The 27,251-nt window shown below is 38.8% G+C and overlaps 1 protein-coding gene across 10 annotated transcripts in view; it reads right to left on the bottom strand.

Moving 5' to 3' along the window:
* The window catches only part of LOC139948695 (histone deacetylase 4-like), an 81,742-nt gene that overhangs the window by 31,535 nt on the left and 22,956 nt on the right, over positions 1-27,251 (bottom strand). For 5 of the 10 annotated variants that reach the window (XM_071946943.1, XM_071946946.1, XM_071946944.1 and 2 more), the window contains exons 1-2: positions 6,745-7,101; positions 385-453 (exon numbers count right to left, since the gene is read on the bottom strand). In XM_071946943.1, the coding sequence (XP_071803044.1) occupies positions 385-453; positions 6,745-6,808 (133 nt within the window). In that variant the 5' untranslated portion in view covers positions 6,809-7,101. Of the gene's footprint in view, positions 1-384; positions 454-4,601; positions 4,933-6,744; positions 7,102-14,164; positions 14,245-26,933; positions 27,194-27,251 lie in introns of those variants that run through there. The other 5 variants (XM_071946948.1, XM_071946949.1, XM_071946950.1 and 2 more) reach the window with 4 other exon arrangements.

The following is a 27,251-nucleotide window of genomic DNA, read 5'->3' as shown; positions in this document are numbered from 1 at the left end:
TTTGTTATTTTATATATAAGTTGTGACACACAAAGTATGGGCCTTGGACAATACTGTTTACCAAAAGTGTCCAATGGCTTTAACAAGTTAAATGTGATGGGGGTATTACCAGAAGAAAATGTCTGTGCCCCTTAAGGAAAAAAATTCAAGGGAGATCCTAGACCTCATTATCAACCCCCCCCCCCCCCTCTCTTTTTCCCGTCCCAATGATCGACAACCTACCAGGCCTGATACTTAACGGAGGCATCGAAGACGATTGCCTCAATGCCCCCTAGTCTATTTCCTCATAGCGTTTAAATTTACAATTTCCTCATAGGGTGCCTTTTACCAAGAAGAAAATGCCTTGGTGCCCTTTCAAAAACGAAGCATACAAGCCTGACCTACCTTTGAGATGCATACTGTTGAAGTGTGTCTCAATGTTGACTGTATCCCGACTCCCGCCAAGAGTTGTCTCTGTAGGAGAAGAAGTAAACAAAGGAAATCTTGTGAGATGTTGTCTCGTCTCGTCAAACTGTGGCAGTGAAGCACCGCACAGATCTAGCGCCCTCTCACGAGACGCGCTTTCCAGAGACTGGAGATAGCGGTAGAGCTTGACACGGATCTCGGCCGGGGTGATGTGCGCAGACACGTGGTAGTGACCGCGGCGTGCGGAGTCAGCAAAGTTCCTGGCTTGCAGGGGATACATGTCCGTGCAGTGATGATCTGTTCAGGATCTCGACATCAACCGAACTTTTGATAATTATGACACAACAAACAATAGCGCTTTCTATATATGTTTATACCTGGCCCGATTCCTCGTATTGTATTCTGGGAATTGCAAAGTGGTGACCAGACGCTGTCAACACCCTCTATCACATTTAGCCATGAATTTATTTTATAAATAGCTATTTTTTTTTTAAAGCAGTCAACACATCTGGCCAGATCAAACTCCAAAAATGGATATCGATGAATGTGCGCCTTGAAATAAATCCAATTCCGTTACGGCTTATTAATCTCGCCCCTTTGTGTGAGGCGACAATTCAAGAGATTATAATAATTTCCCACGGTCCCGAGAAGATCACTGTGGAATGATCTCGCATTGATTTGTTCATGACGGAACCGATTAAACACATTTATCAATGAATCGCCGACACCACTCGACGAAGCACCTGGACATTGTCTCACACATCTGCTAACCAGAACTACTGCTGTCCACCAATTGAGCTGTGGACCAGTCACAATCAATGTACACAGTGTGGTATTTTTCACTGGTAACCCATTTCTGCTTAGCACCTTTCAGCGGTGCTTAGAAGGTTTGGGTTGTCAGCTGCTCGATCAAACAGGCCCCTGGATTTATACCTGGCACCGGTTTAATGTGGCTCACCATATGATAGTCTGGGTAGATCTCACACTTCCATGAAATAAAAAAAAACATTGGCAGTGTGAACACGGCTAAATGTGTCCCTTCGATTATTATTAACCATGGTAAACACTAAGTGTGATTTTCAAAAGTATGTGCATGCAAGCACGAGATTCAAGTACGTTTAAGTTAATGATTCTGTTTCCATCACACAGTGTAACTCCAACACAAGCCTGCTACTTCCTTCTTGTATAATACAAGAAGGAAGTAGCAGGCTTGCAAGTAGTATTGCAAGAAGATGTCAAATTTGGGTGGAAAATCCGAAAGACCACAGGGGGCTTGTACCTTATAGGCAATGGACACTATTGGTAATTACTCAAAATAATTAATAGCATAAAACCTTACTTGATTACGAGTAATGGGGAGAGGTTGATAGTATAAAACATTGTGAGAAACGGCTCCCTTTGAAGTAATATAGTTTTCGAGAAAGAAATAATTTTCCACGAATTTGATTTTGAGACCTCAGATTTAGAATTCGAGGTCTCGAAATCAAGCATCTGAAAGCACACAACTTCTTGTGAAAAGGGTGTTTTTTCTTTCATTATTATCTTGCAACTTCGACGACCGATTGAGCTCAAATTTTCACAGGTTTGTTATTTTATGCCTATGTTGAGATGCCAAATGAGAAGACTGGTCATTAACAATTACCAATAGTGTACAGGGTCTTTAAGTTTTTTAAAACTCCTGACGAGTCCTTGGACTACATGTAATCCTAAGTTAGGACCATCTTCGTGAAATCAACCCTTCTGGTCTCAATTTCACATAGAGCTAAGATTGATCTTAACTGCCAATTGATCTTAGTTGCTAAGCAAAGTGTAATGTCAAAATATGAATCACTATGGTAATACTGACAACTCATCTTTTAAGATGATTCTTAGTGGGTTGTGAAATCGACCCCAGAATTCTTTTTATAAAATTAATCAAGATGAGAAATGGCTGAACTGTTTATATATTTGAACCACTCAGAAAAGATTAACCCTATTTGCCTCCTGGGTAGGTACATGTACAATACACATGTAATCAACAGGATTAAAGGTCACATACAATCAGACTCCATAATCAACAATTGAACATATTTTTTTTTGAAAGTCACCGAGGTGTTTTTCAATAGTAAAACACAACACCACCGGAGTTTGTCTGGTCTTGAGTTTACTGACCCCCCCCCCCCCCCAACGCTAAAAATCACTGGCCTCATCAGGCATCTCTCGGCTAGTGTAAATTTCAAGACAAGGCCAGTTCTTCCTCAGTATATAAGGTCACCTCTATGATGGAAGTTTATCTTTCAACTAAGGGGCACCAAGGCAATGATCAGGGCCCAATTTCATAGCGCTGCTTAACGGTAAGAAAATTTTCGTGCTTACTATAGCAGAAAAATTTGCTTTAGCCTTAGTGTATTTCACAGGTTAGCAGAAAAATTGGGCGGCCATATTGCATGTTTACCGTGACTTTGCATGGTGACGTCATTTATTTTCGTGAGGTAAGCACCAGAAGGTTAGCATGCCTTTTTGTGTGCTTACGATAGCAGTGCTATTAAATAGAAATTGCACAGTAAGCAAAAAATCGGCCGCTAAGCAGCGCTATGAAATTGGGCCAAGGGGGCATAGAGGCAACTGCCTCATTGATGCATCAGGCCTGTATACTGTGTACAACATGAGGTTTCTCCGAGGAGAGCATAATAAGCCCTAGACTTGCACAGTCTATTCTCACTATCGTCTCATGAAAAAAATCCAACCAACAACAATCAAGTGATGCCATTACTGGGTCGAGGGGGCGTTATAACCCACTTGGGCCAAAGTTTATCAAGTCTGGGTCGTTGATTTTTTTTCAATTACGCAAAAACAAGCATCCTTTAACCAATAGTAGTGACGCAAGAATAAAGCCTGTTTAACAAACCCACTGAAAAAAGACCACACACAAAAACACAAAGTAAGATCCATCCCGAACAAACACACCTAATTTTAAAACCTTCAACCGCCGACAAAAATAAAGTACACGTCCTTAACGTGAACATCCTCCGAGAGTAAATTTATAAAAACCCGCACGTCCTCCGACGACCAAAAATAGAAAGTAAAAGGCCGCTGATTATTCTCCCTAACCTTTTGCATACATGGCATGCCACTAGCGCGGCGGAGAAACAAGTCCCTATAAATACACATTCTGGCCATGGACATATCAGATTAAACATGTTTGTTTGCAAGATTGAAGGTAAAAATAGATTTTCAATTGGAGAGCCAGTGGAGCTATTTGCAGCTAATCCATAGTATATCCTCTTACATAAAATTGCTTTTGTGTGGACATCCTTATGACGCAAATGTGGTATTTCTTTTTTGATTTTTCTTTTTCTTTTCTTGTTTAAGAATGGAGCCTTAATTCATACAAAGCTTTTAAGCATGTAAATTTGCTAAGAAAAGAAAACTAAATCTTACTTCTTTTTTTAAAGCCAAAATGGGTTAACCATGTATGACGTATGTTGGGTGCTTCTTGTGTTTCCCTGTTCATTTTTGTTTAGCAGAGGGAAAAAAAACATTTGCTTAGCACCATATTCTGCAAAACAGCTTTATAAAATTGGAATCTGGGCTTTGTTAAAAGTTACTTCGTACGTAGATAGGGGGGCCTAAAAACCACTTTATAAAAACCCAAAATCTTGGCACATAATATTCAAAGAAAGCCAATGGCCCAGTTTCACAGAGATGCCTAAGCTTACCGAATTAAGGTTACCGGCCAAAATGCCTGTCACAGTGTACCAGAGCTGTGACTGGTACCCTACTTACTTTGGCTTAGCAGAATTGCTAAGCAGTGTTTTCTCCTAAAAGTAGAGCTATGAAGTTTGGCCCTAGTGACATAAATGCACAGTAAAAAAGGTCAGCAAATAAATATCTTCAAAGGTGTACCGAGCAAATTTTCAGAGGTTAGCAAGTTTGATATCTTGAGGTGGGCCTCTGAACTGCAACTACATACAACACAAATCCATTGTCATTTCACATCGAAAGTTCACTTAAACTGGGCCCAATTTCATACGGCTGCTTTTAAGCAGAAACAATACACAGCAAGCACAACATTATTAGGACGTGTCCGAAACGGTGACTTCGGCTACAGCTCTGGCTAGATCGAGCGCGTCTGCCTTGTCTTTAACACTAGCAGACGCACTGATCTAGCCATAACTGTAGCCGAAGTCGCCATTTCGGACCAGCCTTACACTTACCAGAATATTAAGGTCACCAGCTAAAGTTTGTGACTGGTATCCAGCTTATTTTCATTAAGCAGAAACTTGTTAAGAAGTACAGTATTGCCTGCCTCAGCAGGCTCTATGAAATAAGGCCCTCGTCAGCGCCACTATATGTATAGATCCTTTCTCTATTGTGCCATTGATGCACTTTGACACACATATTATTGAATAGTCCAGAAATAACTCATGATGTACAGAATATCTACACACTAACCGAATCATCAGACAGAAAAACAACAACAGTTCACAGTGACACAGCCAAACACCATTTTAGACACAACCTGATCCGTCGAACTACGTCAGACTAGCTGAGGTCAAATGCAAATTGGACACACACGACCCTACCTCCAAGGCTTGTTGTCCCTACCGTGCTGCTAACACGCTTCTATTTATAGACTCCTTGTCGGCCCACGATCTGACAACACTAGGGTATATAACCCTTGTGTAGAATGTGTGTGAGTGTGTGTGGGGGGCAGGCTTGTTTGTCCATACACAGGGGGTCAATGTGTTATAACATGAACAACCAATGACGTCCACCATGTGCAGTGAGCTTGGGAGATGATGGCTAGTGGAAAGTCAACGTGTCAGATTTGTAAGGTTCTGTGTCAGCAGGGGGATGATGTGAACTTGGGCAGTCAGGGTAAACATGACTGTACAATTTTATGTGCATCATGAATTTAAGAGTGTTTTTTTTTTTTTTTTTTTTTTTTTTTAACACGCATAACTTTGATTTCGCTTAATATTGCCACAAAGTTTTGAAAAAACTGAAAACTCTGCACACTCTCCTAACCAATGAACATTTATAAACAACAGCTCTCCATTGCTCGATACCAAGTCAGTTTTTTATACTACTTGTAACAATTATTTGGAGTAATCACCAATAGTGTCCAGTGCCTTCAAGTAATTTCCTTGCATTTCACACCTCTGCTGAGTCTGCATTTGCTCAATTACATGTACATCTACAATTTAAACTTTCTGTTCGTTTCCGTTTAGTTTGTAAACTAGGTTGTTTTTTCTACCTCAATTTGTTAAGTTACTGAATCATGAGGGAACGGTCCAAAATAATTTCCCCTTTTTGCAAAAAAATTATTTAATCTGTTTTGCTGAGTTTTGCGTGTAAGCTAAACAAGATTTTCTTCTTTGTTCATTACTACTTGCAACTAGTACCAAGCCTGATTCCAACACATGCGTTTCATCGTGATTTACCTTGTTCAAACTCACCTAAAAAAAATTAATGCTTTGAAATGGAAACGAAGTGAAACAAATTCAATCGAATCCCGTACCATAAGAAAGAAAATTATCTATACATTTTCAAAGTTTGACCGGCCAGATGAAATAAAGTGGAACAAAACAAGTTACCATGTTCAGGATACAAAAAAAAAAAAAATGTGTTAAAACAAAAAATAAAATTTAAAATAAATCACTGCTTCAGAGCTTCAGATGGTTTAATAATCTTTCAGTGTTATAGTTTGATAAAGGCAGCGTCTTTCATTTGTTTGAGAAAGTAAAAACAAGCCAACAATCGGTGTTTTTAATCTATAATTTATTGATTTAATTTATTGATTTTTTTATTTGTAGATTTATTATATTGATTTTGTTATTTTATTATTACTAAAAAATCAAACAGCCCTTTATTTCTTTTTACATTATTTATTTATTTTATTATTACTAAAAAACAAAATATATTTCTCCTTACATCATTTATTTGAGGAAGTAAAAACAAGCCGACATTTAATTTTTAATTTCTTTATTTTGTTTGCTTCTTTGTTTACTTATTTTATTAATTGATTAGACATCGATAAAGAATCTGCTGGCAACCAAAAGTCAGGCCATTAAAAAAATTTGTAAATGTTATTATTAATATATCTTTCTCTTCATTAGATAATGAGAACGACTCTACTACATTGTAGCAACAAAACTTCAGTATATTAACAAATTTCATGAAAACAAACAAATCCTGTAAAAATGGGCAGAGGGGGTCCTCCTTTTTGCACCCGAGAGATGAGATTCTCCTGGATACAAAAGGTTGAAAAAAAGACTGAGCGTCAACAATGCAAGAACTACAAGAACAACAATTTGATAAAGATACCAAGAAAACAATAAAAGGGGTGTGTCTTACCAAGAATGCACGGCAGTGATGTTACCTTGTAACTCTCATGTCTAGCTGGAGCCAACGACACCATCCTTCAGACAATCCTAAAGCATCACACGCTTTAAAGACAAGACGAACCAACAACAAAACCAAAATCCTTCCAGCGAGTGATCCAAAGAGTTTAATCAGAGTGGGACAATCCTCACACAGTGCAACGGCAACGATCAGGCGCGTTACAACACCAGCGAGCACATAATACATGTAGAGGGTCCAAGGAAGTAAACCTGGTACACAAGTGTGCTATAAATCAGCCAGCAATGCAAGCCTGGATATTAAGACTGAACTTTGGAGTCATGAGCCGCAGCATTTATAAACAGCCAGTCAAACCTCAAACCCTATCCACAGTGAAGGGAAAGGAAAGAAAAAAGCCAGTGACTAAACCGTGTTTGTCCGAGGCAACTAGACAATTGAACGAGGGGGGGGGGGGTATGAAGCTAAAAATAGAGCCTGCTTTTATCGTGTTTGGGATCAGCAGAATCTAGGTTGCCAGTTTAGATAAGAGCGAGGGTTATAACAAGAAGGGATTGTGAGAGAAGGACAAAGGAAACGGACAGATTTACATTTTGTGGCGAGGCAAACTTTCAGGACGGGATTGGAAATGTACTGCGGGCATTGCGTAACTGACTTTGCTGCCCTGTATTGTATACACCCCATAACCTATGACATCACACGTACACGTACATGCATACAAACGAGCTACAGAGCTTGGACTTCCTGTGTAGGCATGATTTGTACACAGCTCAATGAAAGAAACCCCCACCCCACAGAGTGAAGTAGACGCATTTATTTTAATTTTATGGCGATTGCACTTTCGGTGATTGTTTATCAACTTCTGAGATGATGACAGGGAGCCCATCTCAAAACTAGCTTAGCTGCAATTTGTTTAACTCTTGTGTTAAAGTCGGGGAAAAGAAAGGAATTGTTCGACCAGCTTAAATGTTTCCTACGGGAAGTTTTTCAATTAATATAAAAAGGTAAAAAAAGGGGCTAAAAGTAGAAAGTCAAAATCTGAGATATGGAGTCTTGATGGCATGCAACCAATACCTTGCTTCCAGTCATTGAAATACTGTGAATATCCCCATGATGATTGTGAACTCAAAAAAGGTCCCCAAAAAAAGAAAAAAAAGGCACACTACTCTTGCCCAATGTCACTGCCCTGTCCGAACAAACCTAGTGCCCCATTTGAACCTGATTCCTTGTGTTTACTCGCTAGGGAAAAAAACAAACACCCTGAATAAACACAACTAACCAAGTACATAGGCTTACGTCATTAGAACACAAACCACAACCAAATAGTAAGTAGGTCGGTTTAAACAGAAAACCGCAGTCGTACTTTACACCAAATTGTTGACAATGGAGCGAGGCAACAAGTCTAGTAAACTGTTCTAGAATACGCCACATGAACAATTAAACTTTGATCATGGTGCGTAGCGCCGTACTCCGACTATTACCCTCCCAGTAGAGGTCAGGGAGGTCCTCGTATAATGCAATCTTTGTCATTTCCCATTGTTTTGCTTATTTCAACAGGACTAAACTTATTTTAGATGTGTACCTTGACGTCTTTGGTCTTTGTTTGCTTAAAACAATATTTCCATGGCATCTACAGTGGCAGACCTCATTTTACAAAAGCGTTTTGTTAGAAGGTTGGTAATGGTAGCATTCTCAAAAAAAAAATTCATCCGAAGTGCGCCCCATTGATAAGAAGTCAAGAGTCAAAAACTCTACTCCCCAAAGATCGCCTGCGAGCAAAGTATGGAAATTTCCCTGTTTTTCATTTGAATGTTGCCTTCAATACGTCCAGAGATGTGGTTGGTATCCGCTACCTAAGCGCACATGGATTTGACACTCTTTATATAAATTTGGGTCCAGTAGAAAGAATTGATCTACAAGTCCTGATACAATACCCTGCTTCCATTAATACAACTTGTATTCCAGCCAGAACACTCAGTGAACTTGTTTTCAAAGTTTTCTGCCAAGTTTTGTAGAACCCTGTTGTTTCCCTTGTTAATACACTTGTGGCACTTTTGCAGAGGATCAAGTTACCAAAGCAAGTTTACCTTGCCCTTTGCTCTACATTGTACCATTCAAAAACCACCACGAGTAGCGTCATTCAAAAGGAGGTGGTAAAAATGCCAAAAATAAACCATTCATTTGTTACAGAAAACGTTTTACACTCCGCTGCTTCAGTAAAGATCGCTGACTTTGTGTCAACCTACAGGTTGAAAAGAAGAGACTGGGCTTATTCATAAATATCCCAAAATAGAACCTTTGAGAAAGACTCTGCTAGGGTCCAAACGTCTGGCTGTTAATCATTTTGTTTGCGTTTCTTACATAGTTCTTTTGGTTGATAAGCAGTTTGCAACAGCTAATTGTTTTGTCCCAAAATAGAACCTCGTAGCTACCTCCATGCTTCTACACAATGTATTTATAACTTTATCAAAGTCAGGGACAGTGATCAAGGGGTACTTCTGCAGAGGTGCCAACATTTGCATCTTGCTATCAGGGAGAATATGTCTGACAATCGGGGAGAAATTTAGAGTTAAATTCATCAACATAAAAGGGAAAAGGCAGGCCTTGAGTTACGTGGATGCCATGGGCACAATTGCCCGTGGTTCGGGCCTCTGTGCCCCCTTCAAAAGTCTGCCATAGACTGTAAGATTTTACAATGGACATTGATGGAAGTGCCCTTTGCAAATCGAAAATGACCCCCTAAAAGATGAAATTACAGGCCTGAAAAAATGTCCATCACCAAAAACACATTCAATCTGTTCGTTGACATCAGAACACAGAAAGATTGGTTTATTTTCAAGGAACTTTCTGCAGAATCGAGGAGAGTTGGCAGCTATGGTATTGCGGCATTGAGGCCTATATGCTTAAGTTTTGAAAGGGCAAGGGCACCAAGGCATTTTCTCCTTGGTAAAGGGCACCCTATGAGGAAATTGAAAATCTATACTCGAGCATTACAAGGGCACCAAGGCAATGACCAGGGGGAATCGAGGCAATTGCCTTTGTTGCCTCCCAAGTATCAGGCCCGAGCATTTCCCCTCTTACAAGACATGCAGTCGTTAAGAATACTAGGTTGAGTCACCAGCAAGCAGCTCTGGCTACGGCTATTGCTGTTGGCTTAAGTTCCTGGCCAAAGCCACTGCCAAAGTCGTCAGTGCGCGCACAACCTTACTCAACGACTTCCCCTGGCTAAAAATAGCCACCATGACTTATGTATAACCATGGAGGTATATTATTAATAAAAACTCATGGTTGGAAGTTCCACTTTGAGTCATGGTAGATGGTGACATAAATAGGACTGGTCAGGTGTCATGAAGGCTGCCATCACAGCTTGCCATGATCTAGACCCAAATTCATAGAGCTGCTTTAAGGCAAAGTATACATTTGTTTTTTTAAATCCGTTCTATTTTCACATCTATTACAAAGTACATGTAGATGTTTTTTACATGTACAACAATACAACTAGCATGTGAAAATTTTACTTCAATAGGTGGTTGCGTTTTTGAGCCATAGCTGAAAATCTGGAGCGTATACAATGTCCAAGCAGGAAGAAAAAATCCTCATAGGAGTATATTTCTATCACAGACTGTAACGTATCTCAGATTCAAATTTTGGGGCATAAAAACTTTTATATAACACCCCAGCAGATCCTTGCCATTTGATTTTTCGTTCCATCCGAAAAGTACTATTGCACGCTGCAGCATGCAATAGTACTTTTCGGATGGAACGAAAAAGCTGAGTAAAAACATCACTGCCTTCGCGTGTCTTTGGTAACGCGGTGTACTGCAAGCCATATTAGTAAAATTACTAGCATTTGGCTTCTGCGTGTCTCAAAATAGCTGAACAGAACGCACATTGTGACTGTTGAATCCAACAGGTCGACCCAAAGAGAAACGGGTGTAATTTCACAATAAAAAATTGTAGGCCTACGCTTTGTTTGTTTTGAAAATTGTATCTTCCAATCAAAATGACAAAGATCTACTTGGATAATAAAAAATAAAACAAATAATGAATGTTTTTCATTTGTACAATAGTGCAAATATTTTCATTCGTTGAAAGCTGGAATGTTCCATTTAACTCGGCTCCGCCTCGTTGAATAGAACATTCCATCTTTCAACTCATGAATATATTTGCACCATTCACTCATAAACATTCATTATATAATATCCTTTTACAGTTATAACCACATTACTTTGAAGAGCAAACAAACCAGAAACTATTGTAAGCAAACACACGTTAAACTTCCATTCTGTAATTTTAAGCTAAATGTACGCCACCCTTGAACCCGCCCATCCCCACTACCCGGACCCAAGCCCAAAAGGGCACTTCAAATACAAATTTCGACTTTGTTATGGGGAACCTTATCTAATGGTGGAGTATGGAGTAAGTAAGACCATATCTGGGTTTGATGGAATGTCTTTGAGGTATATTTAGACTTAGGGACAAACCATGATACTGTTGGTATGTGATCTACTTTAGTACGGTACAATACAGTCCTAGCACGTCGACATTTAAACCATTGTGGTATTTATAGACTTGGATCCTAGCCAGCGTGCTTCGATTCTAAACACTGACAGAGCAACAAAGTCCAACTACCATTTTGTGTTTGATTCTATTAGACTTTATTAGTCTGCACCTCGGTAAACTGATTATTTTACTCGAACATGGGACCACAAGGCACCACCATAATCAAAAGCTTGGGTTGCCATTATGGTGTTGAAGTTTCCCAGAAAGTATCCCAGTAAATCACTTAATTAATAAAAAAATAATAACTGTATAATGTAAAGCGCCAAAAATTGTGAAAGATACAGGGCACTGAAGAAAAAAGAAAAAAGGAAAACAAGACAGTTACTAAGACACTGTCGACTTAAAGAGCGTCAAGGTTAAGAGTGTTATTATTACTACCGTCATATGCAAACATTTTTGCGTGTTACACATTTCTTACATTGCCCATGGCATTCGCAAAAGACTATTTTCATTTTGAAACAGCATCATCTGTCGAAATTCATTCAGAGAAAAACAATTCAAAGCCAAGAGGTGTTCCGAGCCATGCTCAGAACCCCCTAATAACAACAGAAAATATTTATGTCATATTCGGGTCATAGTACAGCAGGTAGATGATGGGATCGTTACGGTGATGATATAGGCATGGAATATTTCCCCAATCTGCCCCACACTACCATGCAGCTTTAAGGAATAGAGTACATGAAAATATTTGTTACAACAAAATGAGGTTATCTACATTGCACTACTAACACACTTTTCCAAACAGTGGTGATGAGATACAGATGAATAACCACGAATAAGTGCATGTAGAACGATTAGACCACCGCATTTTCCACAACCACAGCTTGGTCTCTGGCCTCCTTAGGCTCCATCATAAATTTTAAAGTAGTGTACATTTTGTCAGTGCTTCCAACTTCAAACAAAGTTTTCACTCCTAACACACTACTAACCCACTTTATCAAACAGTCACAATGAGGTAGATAACCATGAATAAACTAGTACGTTTAGACCACAGCATTTTTCTCAACCTCAACTTGGTCTCTGGCTCCTGCTTGGGCTCCGTCATCAATATTGAAGCAGTATACATTTTATACTGTGTTTCCAACTTTAAACAAAGTTGTCACTTCAATACTACTAACACATATAAGCCTACTAACATACTTTATCAAACAGTCACAATGAGGTAGATAACCATGAATAAACTAGTACGTTTAGACCACAGCATTCTCCTCAACCTCAACTTGGTCTCTGTCCTGCTTGGGCTCCGTCATCAATATTGAAGCAGTATACATTTTATACTGTGTTTCCAACTTCAAACAAAGTTGTCACTTCAATACTACTAACACATATAAGCCTACTAACATACTTTATCAAACAGTCACAATGAGGTAGATAACCATGAATAAACTAGTACGTTTAGACCACAGCATTTTTCTCAACCTCAACTTGGTCTCTAGCTCCTGCTTGGGCTCCGTCATCAATTTTGAAGCAGTATCCATTTTATACTGTGTTTCCAACTTCAAACAAAGTTGTCACTTCAATACTACTAACACATATAAGCCTACTAACATACTTCATCAAACAGTCACAATGAGGTAGATAACCATGAATAAACTAGTACGTTTAGACCACAGCATTTTTCTCAACCTCAACTTGGTCTCTAGCTCCTGCTGGGGTTCCGTCATCAATTTTGAAGCAGTATCCATTTTATACTGTGTTTCCAACTTCAAACAAAGTTGTCACTTCAATACTACTAACACATAAAAGCCTACTAACATACTTCATCAAACAGTCACAATGAGGTAGATAACCATGAATAAACTAGTACGTTTAGACCACAGCATTTTCCTCAACCTCAACTTGGTCTCTGGCTCCTGCTTGGGCTCCGTCATCAATTTTGAAGCAGTATCCATTTTATACTGTGTTTCCAACTTCAAACAAAGTTGTCACTTCAATACTACTAACACATATAAGCCTACTAACATACTTCATCAAACAGTCACAATGAGGTAGATAATCATGAATAAACTAGTACGTTTAGACCACAGCATTTTCCTCAACCTCAACTTGGTCTCTGGCTCCTGCTTGGGCTCCATCATCAATTTTGAAGCAGTATCCATTTTATACTGTGTTTCCAACTTCAAACAAAGTTGTCACTTCAATACTACTAACACATATAAGCCTACTAACATACTTCATCAAACAGTCACAATGAGGTAGATAACCATGAATAAACTAGTACGTTTAGACCACAGCATTTTCCTCAACCTCAACTTGGTCTCTGGCTCCTGCTTGGGCTCCGTCATCAATTTTGAAGCAGTATCCATTTTATACTGTGTTTCCAACTTCAAACAAAGTTGTCACTTCAATACTACTAACACATATAAGCCTACTAACATACTTCATCAAACAGTCACAATGAGGTAGATAACCATGAATAAACTAGTACGTTTAGACCACAGCATTTTCCTCAACCTCAACTTGGGCTCTGACTCCTGCTCGAGCTCTGTCATCCTTTTTGAAATAGTGTACATTTTTTCAGTTTTCCAACTTAAAACAAAGTTTTCACTACTAACACACTACTAACACACTGTTTCAAACAGTCACAATGAGATAGATAACCAGGAATAAACTAGTACGTTTAGACCACAGCATTTTCCTCTTGGTCTCTGGCTCCTGCTCGAGCTCCGTCGTCCATTTTGAAGCAGTATCCATTTTGTGTGGTGTTTCCAACTTCAAACGAAGCCTGGAACCGAAGACAGAGCCTACATGTAAGCTGAGGCTTGTAATAGGAAAAAAAGCCCTTTGGGTAGAAGAACAACGATAAGGAAATGTGCCAAAGAAAAGAGAAAAAAAACTTAAGTAATCTACTTACGATGTTATTAACTTCCTGCAGTCACAGAGAGAGAGCTAAGGCCTATGGAAGTGTAGTATACAGTGTCAACAGTTAAATCAATACGCCACTCGACTGTAAACCGAACCGATATGTAGAGAGCGATCCAAACCTACACGTACTTCACCGACACAACTCTGGCATAAATCAAATTCTCCGAATGACAGAGCCACCATTCCCATTCCCCCCTGAAGTTGCTTCCAGTCCGACAACGGAGAGCTGATATGGCTTGCAACATCCAGAGTGGCCGCATTAAAATAAAAAAACTGGCTATTTTTATCGGCGGTCGGCAGGAAGCTGGCCTATTATTGGCAAGTGAAGAGCTATGAATGTAGACAAACGAGTTGAGCAGAGAGAGAGGAAGGGTGGATAATTCCAGCGGTCATCTTCCTCATCAGAGGATCTGCTCTAGCCAGCCGAGGCCTGGCTTCACTCAATCAGCTCGTCTAGTGCAACAAATATTTCACAAATTGCATTCATGGCGAATTCTTTCTTTTTCTCATCGAGAGGGGGGGGGGAGGTGGGTCAATGACTGGACAGCCCCTACCCTTGGTTTTTAGTTTTTACCTTTAATATTTGTGGTTTGTTTATCTCGTTTATACTTCTGTTGTTTATGTGTTTTTGCAACATTTTCCACCATTTGTCCCATTGTATGCCCAATCAACCGAAAACATTGCTTTATTTTCTTAGGCACTGTTCAATGGGGGGATCCATACTTGTCAAACTCTGCTTTTTATGGGCACCCTCCACTTCCATTTTCAAGTGATTTTTTGTTTTGTTTTGCTTTGAATTGTATAAATTGATTTACTAATTCTTTGCCTACATAGTCATTATTTCTATGTTTATGTTTCATTGTTTATCCTGTGTACGGAATGGAAACTGAATTAAATTGAATTACAGGGAAAGAGTGAATACTTTGTACCGCACTGGTTTCAACATCCTCGTCGACAAAACCGACTCTAATCAACTTCTTGTTTTGCTTTGAATTGTATAAATTGATTTACTAATTCTTTGCCTATATAGTCATTATTTCTATGTTTATGTTTCATTGTTTATCCTGTGTATGAAATGGAAACTGAATTAAATTGAATACTTTGTACCGCACTGGTTTCAACATCCTCGTCGACAAAACCGACTCTTATCAACTTCTTTCCTGCTCCTATTTTTCAACAAGTGTTCTGAAGAACAAAATGATCTATTACTCCGACTCTTTCCAGGACATCTCGAAAGAACACCACGATCTTTAGGGTTTTTTCCCCAAATAGCTTGCGAATTCAAACATGTTTTTTTCAGAAATCTCTAGTATAGGAAACCCCAAAATCTATACCACTATACTATCTATACCAGTATGTAATTTAACGTTGCCACAAGCGACTAATATTTACTTATTTCTCCTATAGTACGTACATACTATATCTTCTACACACACACATACTTGTACCCATTCAAAGTCATTCAAGCACTGCTCCCATGCAGAGCACAAAGCATAACATATTGAATAAGTTAAATACTTGCACAACTCCTGGGAAAACCTTTTTGAGTGGGCTCCACTGGTAATTCACCCATGTCAAATTAAAAGACAAAAATAAGATTAAGTTATTTTGACAATAAAGTCACATCTTGACAGTTACAAAGATCCAACTATTATCTATTCAAAATTAAAACACCACAGCCTTTACTTTTTTCCCAAAACAAGCATTCAACAAGTATTTTAAAAACTCTCAAGTAAAACACCCAACGACATCAGGCCACAGAAATGATTGAATTAAATGTCAAGATAAACGCTTTGAAAAATAACTTGTTTCTCCTAATTTCAATGAGCGTTCTTCAGAATGACATATGTTAAAAATTATTATGACAGAATGTTAAGTTTTCAAAACCACAATGTGGGGGCAAAGTTCAAACACCTGTTTTAAGAAATCTCAAGTCAACAAAATACAACATTCTTACTCGCCAGTCACCCAAAAAGTTTTGGATTGTTATTTTTTTAAGCCAACTCCCAAAGGCACTTTTAATTGAATGTAGTGCAAGGCAGTTTAATTGATCACTCTCTCTCTCTCTCTTCCCAGTAGATATTTAAAAATAAAACGAGAGGAAATGTTGTGAGAAAATTTGCACGATTTGTCGCCCCGGCTGTGGCTATAATTACATCTCGGGAGAGGATTACTCTGCCAAAGTTGGAGAAGTGGCTCTTGGTTCTGCCTCAGTATGTCGGTTGATATTTCCTCCCAGAAAACATATGTGGTCGTGACGACTAAATTTAGACTTTCCAAAAGCAGAGATAATGAGGGAATATTAAGAATCTACGTACATACATGTAGCCTTCGAGAAAGACTCTGCTAGAGTCGAAAAGTCAGGTCATTAACTAATTTTTTTACAGACATAGGACGCAAGTCATGAGGAGGATGATGATAAAATACCTTGAGAACTCACTCTGCGGTAGTGAGGTTTATAAAGTGAAGTCCCCTCGATCCACTAAAGCTTAAGTAGTAGTCCCTGCCGATTTTCTACCTTCCGCCCAGGTAGTAGTTAATAAGCAGGACAGAGAAGTCTCCCAAATTCGTTCATTAACACACAATTTAGCGTTTCAACTGAAAAGGCTACATTATTTTAGGGTTTCTGGAAAATGACCGAGTGAGTTATACACTCCCTTAAAAAAATGAAACAAAATTCACGGGGGCTGTTCCCCCCTATCAACAAATCAAAACTGTAGGCCTAAGTTTTGTTTATTTTAAAATATACAATAGCGTGCCAACTGAAAAGGTTGCGTTATTTTAGGGTTCCAGGAAAATGGCCGGTTAGTTATAATACACTCCCTTTAAAAAATGAAGAAAAAAATTCACGGGGGCTGTTCGTAACCTTTCCGAAGCCTCTGATTCGAGACAGTGGGTACATAGGAAAAAAATATCATCCAATTAAAACTGTAAAGTTCTTTAATTAACATACAATAGCGTGCAAACTAAAAAGGCTGCATTATTTTCAGTGTTTTTCTGGAAAGTGGCCAGGTGAGTTAAATCCAGGCACGTTAATAACGGCGACACTTGACAAACGAGGCCTTTCTCCATAATGCCAGATATCTTCCTAAAAAAATCTAATTATCCCCGCAGTTCCACATCATCAGGACTGTATCACAACGGACGAAGAGATATACAAAGCGGGGTTAACAAAAAAAAAGAGAGAGAGAGAGAGAATGAAAGGGGTTTAAAAAAAACTCTGCCTTGCATCGCCTGTTTTCATTACCATGACAACAGTAACGTAAACCGAAGGGCCAGTGCTAGAAAATGAAACCGTGTTTTGTACATTTGCACAAACAAGTGTATTTATAGATGTTGCTCTGTCTGTCTATACTATCTCTACTGGATTCTCTTTCATTGATACTCAAGGGGGTCGTCAGAAGGGGGGGGTGTTAGGATGGAGTAGAGGAAATTTTGTTAGATAATCTGTTTGATGAGGACGTTCCACTCATTACAGGGGGCTGGAGACGCAAACAATGGATGATCGTTTTAGCCAGAACTGAACATCCATTATCAAAAAAAAAAAAGGAATTTGTTGAGATAAAGGCACTGGACACCTTTGGTAATTGTCCCAGACCAGTCTTCTGTCTTGGTGTATCTCAACATATTCATAAAACAACAAACCTGTGAAAATTTGAACTCAGTTTAGTCGTTGTAAAGCGAGAGAATAATGAAAGAAAAAACACCCTGGTTGCACAAGCTGTGTGCTCTCATCAGATGCTTAAATTTGAGACCTCAGCTGAGATCTCGAATTCAATTCAAATATTTTAGTGAGAAAATACTTCTTTCTCAAAAACTATGATACACAGATGGAGCCATTTCTCTCAATGTTTTATATTATCAACAGCTTTCCATTGCTCATTACCAAGTAAGTTTTTATGCTAGCAATTTTATTTTGAGTAATTACCAATAGTGTCCAGTGCCTTTAAAGGCACTGTACACGTTTGGTAATTGTCAAAGACCAGTGTTCTAACTTGGTGTATCCCATCATAAGCATAAAATATCAAGCCGGTGAAAATTTGGGCTCAATGGGTCATCGAAGTTGCGAGAAAATTATGAAAGATAAAACACCCTTGTTGGACGAATTTGTGTGCTTTCAGATACGAATAAAAGACTTCTAGTTAGAACTTTAGAAGTCTTTTATTATATTAGTGAGAAATTACCTATTTCTCAAAAACTACGATACTTCAGAGGGAGTCGTTTCCCACAATGTTTTATACTATCAACAGCTCTCCAGTGCTCGTTACCAAGTAGGTTTTTATGCTAGAATTTTTTTATCAGCAATTAACAATAGTGTCCAGTGCCTTTAATAAGCGTTTGACTGGAATTTGTTTGTGAAACGGTTGGTGAATCTCACAGCCTACAAGTGGCAGATTGGGATTAGATTCAATCTGCACGTACACAAAACAAAAAACCTGATTTAGGGGTATAAAAAATTCAAGGCAAACATGCTGGATAATCAGTACTCATTATTTAAAAAATGCAGATCACATTATTCTCAATTTTGAGTGAGCTCTAATCTAAATGTCAAGACCCAAAAGAAATTGGCTTTTCAATCAAACAAAACCAAACTGAAGCTTGAGGGTCAAAGTAGTCTCAGCCTTTTTCCAATATATAATGACAGTTAGTATCCATTACTACTAAATGAACCCTGGGAACAGGACAAAAATTGAGGTGGGGGGGGGGGGTAGAATCAGAGTGGCCAACACTTGTATCATGCAATCATTATCACTTCAGTTACTAATTTCATAGAGCTGCTTAGACACTGGACACAATTGGTAATTGTTACACACTAGTCTCCACAGTTGGTGTCTTGCTCTATGGTGTATCTCAACAGATGCATAAAATAACAAACCTGGGAAAATTTGAGCTCAATCGGTCATCAAAGTTGCGAGATAATAATAAAAGAAAACAGCACCCTTGTCACACGAAGTTGTGTGCTTTCAGATGCTTGATTTCGAGACTTCAAATTCTTAATCTGAGGTCTCGAAATCAAATTCATGGAAAATTACTACTTTCTCAAAAACTACGTTACTTCAGAGGGAGCCATTTCTCATAATGTTTTATACTACCAACCTCTCCCCATTGCTCATTTCCATGTAAGGTTTTATGCTAATAAATTTTTTGAGTAATTACCAATAGTGTCCACTGCCTTTAAAGTATCAAAAGTAGCTACATGTAAGTAAGACAAAATTATGCTTTTCACCAACCACTACAGTACAAGGGCTGACCTACATACCGTGGTGTAGACTAAGCTTAGTGTAGACTTATAGACTTTTCAGCCAATTTAATCACAAATTTTCTGATTTTTTCCAAGGGTCCAAACATCAGCAATCAGAATAAAGTACAGTAGGATAATATCATGTCTAGTGTTGTAGTATTCTCTGTAGACAATTACAGACCTCTTCAAACTTTAGACAACCACTACTTAGCGACTCATTCAAATAAATACTTGATTGCTTGGCACCCCTGAACAAAGGCATGACAGAATAGTGAGACCACCAACATAGGGCTGGATAACCCAGTTGGTAGAGCGCCGGCACGTTAATCTGGAGATCGTTGTTCAAGTCCCACTCTAGTAAATTGTTCATTGTTAAACCTCAAAGTAATATTTGATTGCTTACAATGGTACATAGTTTGCATACAAGTGTATTTAACAGCCCCTCCATGCCAAAACATGGTGTGTGTTTTTTTTTTAGAAAACCATGAGAAAACCTTGTACAGATATATTTACCGTTATGCCATAAATCGGGATGAAAGTGTAATAAGAGGCCGAAATATGTCACGTTTTGTGTACATGTACGTAGTATGCTTTTAAAACTTTAGGAATAGAAATAGACCTACAATTTACTAAGAAATGATCTTATGAATAAAAGAAACCAAAATTGTTGAGTTAGGCCATTTTGGCATGCAAGGGTTGCACAGTTCTACCTACAATAGATGTAGATCTGTATCTTTGAGTTGTCTGTGTATATACAAAAGCCATTTGTAAATGTACACAACCATGATTCACACAGTGTAGGCCTACATGTATGCACAAGTGTCAATCAGTAATCATGGGGCTACTTCCAAGAAACTCAACAAATCAAACAAACAAAAAACATTCCAATTATTTTGCCGACGCCTGCCCGTGCCATTTCTTCTTTTGACAAAAATACAACACAGAGTAATAATGCAGGGTGGCCCGATGCCAAGTGTGTGCCTCAATCAAGCAACAACAACAGAAGGAAAAGAACACCAAGAGCAATGAGTCATTTACTTGTAAGATCTCCACTGAAAAAAAAACCAAGGTCAACGATATTTATTTGGCAAGAGCCTCACGAAGTTGATGTCATCTCTTGTAATAAACCCCACCTCAGCCCTCGCTGGCCACTCACAAAGTTCCTGTTTTCTAGAAGTGATGCTGACGAGGTAACTCCCACATCAACACCCCGCCCACATTTCCTTTTTTTAAACCTTTAAATTCTATATGACAAACAAAATACTGTGGAAAAACCACTGTACAAACGAATAAAAAAAAAAAAAAAAACATGGGCAAATGATCTACAAGAAAACTTTGACATCAACAGTTTGTTTCTTCATTTGGTCCAGAGTGGAAAACGCTCTCAGAAAACCTGACATCAATCAGGCATGAACTTGCATTTGGAACAAAAAGTATGAAAACATTATTGAGTACGAAGGCTTTATTTAAATAAGTTTACATACAGCGCATACAGGCTTTTCAGGCAATTTAAAAACAATTGCTGAATTTTCTGAGGGAGAAAAAAAAAATAAAAAAATCAAAGTAGGATGAATATTATGCATGATAATTTTGACATGCGACCAAAAACAACATCAAAGAAATCCGGATAATGATTTAAATAAACTAGGTGAAACTTCTAACACTATCTCTTCGACCCCAGCCAAGAGGGGTGCAGGCTCAACTATTGATCATGTTAAATCATACCTTTGGAAAAATCAACTGGTCACCTCCTCCTAAGAATGGGTACTCCTGACGAAACCAAGTATCGTATTAAGATTTGTTTATAGCACTAGAGCTTAGCAGGGATTTTCTGATGACAGCAAACACAACCAATCACACCCAAGCGTCAGAGAAGAGCGTCGCAAGCAAGTGAAGAATAAGAAGGAGAAGAAGGAAAAAACCTCTCTTCAATAAGACGTGCGACAATGACGAGGAGAAAATATCATTAAGGAACCGAGGGACTCACAAGCGCCTCACTAACGATGGGGTCCGGATCAATGATGAAGCTCAACGTACGTACATGCAACCGGTCTCTCCTCTCCAGCTTTCAATTGGATGTTTGCGTCGGCCCTGCCGGCAGAAACTCGTCCGCCAAGAAACCAGAGCCGGGGAAGTTGCAGCAGCGTGATTTGTGTACGTGCACACGTCATGCACTCAGGATGATCAAGCTTAGCTGTGGGCACCGAGCTATAAATAGGACGGCTCTGCAGTTTACTGTCCCCGGGCAGGGATATAAATAGACATGATTGGACCGCTTCCTCTCTACATAGCTTGTTGGGTTAGAGAGAGATATCTGGAGAGATGTAGAGCATACAGCCAACGAATCGGAGAAGGGGAGGGGGGAGGGGATGGAAAATAACCGACGGTGGCAAAAACATAGTTGTTTGTTCATTGTGGGCCACGCGTTGAGGGTTGGTACAATGCGTCTTAATTGCGTGAGTCAGAAAACAGCAATATTCCATCGTGAAAACAACAGCTTGGATACAAAAACATCCTCGGCGCAATTTTCCTCTGCGTGCTTTTCCCTAAGGGATAGACCCAGGAAGACTTTAATACATGGGTAGTCTGCGGAGCGGTGAATTTCTCTTTTTGTTACAAAGCTGTACTTAGCGTTTGAACGAATTTGCAATTTTGAAACAAAGCTGTGTCATTAGCAAACAAATTGGCAAAGCACTGAGAAATCTTGGTCACCTGCCAAAACATAATCTATAACTTGTAGTTCGTCCCCGCTTATTTGGCTTGGCAAATTTATTTGTTCGGCGGCAAGTATTGTTTTGCTTTAGCAGCAATAAAAATAAAACAATTAAGTGCACAACAGGATGCAATTTCCCAGAACAATTACAGCGCAAAAATTAGCAGGAAACCAGTCACAGGCTGACCACATGACTGAGTGATAGGGTATTTGTTTTGGATGGTAACCTTATTAAAAAATTGTTTTGACTTCAGATCAACTTCACAAAATCTTGGGACACAACTATTTATTATGCCCCAGATTTCACACTAGGACTTTAAAAACCAAAAATAAACACCAAATTAAAACAAAACAAAAATTCTGAGGATCTTGTTTCAATTCAGCGTGCTTGTGATAAACTTCCAAAATTGGGGGCCAGATTCCCCCTATAATTGTAAATTTTTTTTAATCCGGAGAAAAAGCCTACGTTCATGTACCTGCAACAAATTGTCTGTAATAACAACATTCTCAAAATTGTAGACGTGATTATTGCACGCAATCGATACGTCAATCGGCAAAACATTTCTAATTTACTTGTTTTTTTCCCCACGAGTTTAATTAAAACAGGGTATACGACAACAGCTTCTAGTCCACTCGTACATTAAAAAAAAAAATTTACACATATGTACAGGTGGTTGGGCTAACCAAGTCTGAGACCATACATAATGCATGTGTGCAATTCTACATGCAATAATAAAAACATCCCTACATTGCAAATAAATTAATGAAACCAATCCATTTTCATTGACTTTAACCGACGAGGATACAAAATAATGACGCCATCAGCTGCACGGAATATAAAAATTCCAACCTACAACGAGAAGACTTTGCTATTAATAGAAGCAGCTCCATGCATTATGAATCTTCAATAACAGCCCCCATCCACTGCACACTGGATCCGTCTATTTATAGGGCCGAGTAGAGCACGAGTTTTAGACAAACACAATTTCTTGCGTGACCAAAAATAAACTGAAATGAAGACGGGTCTATTTTTGGGAGCGAAGGATATTGACAGAGAGAGCTGCGGGGAAGAAGACTGAACGAAAGAAGGGGGGAGAGAGCGAGACTTCCCCGCTCTGTTGTACAAAAGGATGGGTTTGATTTACGCAAGTCAACACTTAGTAGACGGGTTTCCTAATAGAATAAGGGGAGGTGTAAGTCAAAACATGTGGGAGGATGAGGGACTAGACACAGGAAAATCCTTCAAGAAAAATACTCTTTTAGACTTAATTAAAGACGAAGAAAAAATAGCATGGTGCTTTTTTTAGGAGGGGGGGGGGAAATGTTTTTTCAGACAACCTCAAACATGTAGACGTACAACCACACACAGTTTAAAAAACATGTAGGGGTAGTGAAACTCCAACAAGTATCTTGCTATAGTTTTTTTTTTTTTTTGAGAGGGGTGGAGACATGCAGCAATTATTGACCTCACAATTTTATTAAATTTGGTAAAATCATTTGGTTTTTATCAACACAGTACAATAAATGTCACATGTGAAAGTTTCAGTTGAATAGAGTCATCTCTTTGAGAAAACAGCAGACAAGTTTTACCAGGACATTGAATCGATCCACGTCTAGCGATGCTACAGCGGGTACCAAACACACCGCTGGTCGTAAAGAGGGCAGCATTCAACAGACAGACACTATGAAAGTGCCAAAAGTTGTCTGCAGGCGATCCTTATACAACACTTTTATTGATTTTGCATGATGCTTACAACCAATACCTACTACAGTATACAACAAGTAGGATTTGGAGAAAAAAAATCACACAACTTCTTGTGTAATTTCATACCCCCAAAAACAATATGGGCGACTGTCTAGAGCTAGAAGAGTACATTAGTGACTATTAAGCGCCAAACCGGAGCTGTAAGCACAACAAAATCTTACCAGAAAATGGTTACCAGCCGAAATACAGTTCCTCTAGCACACAACCTACTGGTGTACAATCCTGCTAATTTTGGCTGAGCAGAAACTTTGTAAGCAATATTTTCTGCTTAATCAACTCTTTGAAACTGAGCCTTGATTACCAATTAATCAGCCCCCCCTCCCCTTCCATTATTCCTAGAAACATGACAACTGTAAACAAGTGTTAGAGAAAACAGCTGATGTCAGTGTTATAATCTTGTTAATCCCATACATCCTACACACATGAACGCGTGTTGCATAAATATTTTCATGTTCACGTACACAAATGAGTGGTTTACAAACGCTTCCATTGGGCACATAATATGATGTTCATGTACAGGGAAAGATTTCAGATTGTAGCGTTTAAAGTCAAGCTGTTGCTGTGCTACATGAACAGTATGATACAGTACATGTAATGTACACAAGGCAAGCAGTCGAGTGCTTCATAAATGTGATGTACATTGTGTTTGTGAAACAGAAGTCATTTAGCTACACGTATTACAGGCATCACTTTTTTTTCACTTGATATTTACATGTAGCCTGTTGCTACTGTATGATGTGATCTGAATTGGGCCCCTCTGTACCGGCCCAATTTCATGATAAGTGCTTCTTTTTTTTAAATTGCACCTCTGGGAGGAAATTGTACTTAGACTACATGTAGTTCATGGGGCAACGAGGCAATGACATGGGCCAGCGGAGGCAATTGCCTCGATAAAGTATCAATCAGGCCTACCTGTACCTACTATGCTTTTTTGAAATCATCCGTCATACTGTCAAGCGATCAAATGATCTATTTTAAAGATGCTATGTCAAATTTACCTATTGAACATTAAATCAAAATTTTTGGGTCAAATCGGCCAAAATTCTGACATACATGTAGCATCTTTAAAGTTCAATATCTTCAGTGTGGGTTTCATATATATCAACAAATAACTTAGCACCATGCCAATTTTTTTTACACAGAGACCCCAAAATGGCGCAGAATGTATAAATAACAAAAAGAGCGCACGCTGCCGTCCTTGCCCTTTCAATATAAAAAAAATCACCTATCACACATGCACTAACAAGTCAACGAACTTCAAAAACTCATCTCACAGTTTAACATCTCCGAAATGCGTGTAAGACAAAAATAACCCAAGGTTGTTACTAACCCGCAATAGATTGATTGATTTTTCCTTTTAATTGGTTTTCCAACCATAAAGCCTCTTGGCCTGAGGGTGTGAAGAACAATAACTACAACGGGGTAAACCCCTCATCCCCCATGACAGAAATCATCCCTTATAGCAATGTAATTTGCGAGGGCTGTATGAAACTGAAAAGAGGACTCCCAGTGGACAAGTTTCTTAAACTCGCCTGCGTTCATTTCTGCTTCCATAAAAATCACTGAACATGTAAGTTTTTGTTGCATTTCTTTCTATATTCTATTACATTTTTGTCTTGGGGGGGGGGGGGCAGAAGATCTCTTATCAAAATTGAACAATCAACATGTGAAGAAACCTGAAAGAGGAAGCCAACTAAATGAGATTGGATTCCACTTGGCAAAAGAGGGCGCCAAACAAGTACAGTAACTGTAGTCAACAACCAAATTAATCACAAAAGTTTCATCCTTTATAGAATACAACAAATGTGCAGACAAAGAACACAAATTGTTACACAAGCAGACTCTTAATAAAAAGCAAGTAAGTAAAAAACTTTGCCTTTCTGGATTGTACTCTACATTCTTATGATGCACCCCAAAATTTGGCAAAAAAGTCAGGTACCTGTTTTGGTACGATGAAGATCAGTATTCACTATTTGTATAGCAGACATGGGAACGCATGTTACCACGGTGGCCAGATAAAAAAGGTCGATGAACTTCCCTCGTACCTGGTCAAATTAGGCAAAAGCGACAAACAAATCCATACTGATGCAAAAATGCTTGGTGTCAGATATTGAACATGATGAAACGCCACAGGGGGCATCTCTCTTACTCTGTTTGGACATTATCATTAAAAATAGAAACAAGTGTTTTGGTTTGTTTTTTATCTGTCACAAAAGGATGGCTCCGGGCTGGACAGGTGCAGTGACATCGTACAAACAAAGGACAGCGTGTCGCATCCCTAACATCATTAACGATATCTTTACGATATCTGTCAGTTATTCATAACACAAGATGAATTGAATTATTTTAGTCATAAAAATAAATAATAGTTTATAAATGAGACATACTGTATGTCAATTCTTTGGACAGGCTTAAAATACATGTGTGGCCAAATCCTTAATCACCACACACACTTTTAATAGACGATTTTACGTATTGGCGTCATCAAGTCGATATTGAAACAATGGAAGCGCAGAGATTTGTACGCGCAGCCATACGGTTGGCCAATGAATAAACTCTTTTAAAGACAAACTGGGTTGTTTTGTCATCATGTATGTTCTGCACAAACAAATCAAGATTAGTTCAACTTTGAAGCGTCAATCAAGAAAAAACATGGGCAGGCCTCGATTGTTAACAACGGCAGCCCACAGAGATTGCCGTGGTGCCCTGTGCTTTTGCAGTGATGCCCTTTGCAAGGTTTTCCTCATAGAAGTGCTCCCCACAAGAAGAAAACTGCTGTGCCCCTTCAAGAGCCAAGTTCAAAGCCTCTTTACATGTAGGTGATTGGAGGGGGTCTTTTAAAATGCTACTCACTTACTTTGAACATTATTTCAGACAAAAAATATTTTGCTGGTACATTATAGCCTTGAAAGCTGTGAATGACAAGGCGCATCCGTAATCTAAAAAGAAATTCTCTCACCATACACTCAAAATCACTATCTACTACCATTTCAAACAAACTTCTTCATACTTAACAGATTTGACAAAAAAATACTCACCCCTTGGCTGAGACATCTTCCAGACGCTGCCTCAGACTCTTCGCGATCCAACAAAACAAAAAGACGCCACAGGAGCAGGTCAGCGTAACAAAACACAGAGTGTCTACGATGAAATCTACGATGAAATTTGTCTCTCACTCTTTCTCTTTCCCCTTTGTTTTTGACGAGATTAGCCAATCTCCTTAGTGCTTCATCTCAGGCTGAACGCCCTCTGGAGGACCATTTCACTGCTCTTTGGAGATAACGCTGATGTTGTAAAACTGCGATGTAAAAAAACACAAAATAATATGCAAAGTATTTCCAATAGTGTCCAATGTC

This window comes from Asterias amurensis, chromosome 16 (genome assembly GCF_032118995.1).
Source record: "Asterias amurensis chromosome 16, ASM3211899v1".
Taxonomy (NCBI): domain Eukaryota; kingdom Metazoa; phylum Echinodermata; class Asteroidea; order Forcipulatida; family Asteriidae; genus Asterias; species Asterias amurensis.
The sequence above is the reverse complement of the archived record's forward strand: the minus strand, read 5'-3'. Positions and strand labels throughout refer to the sequence as shown.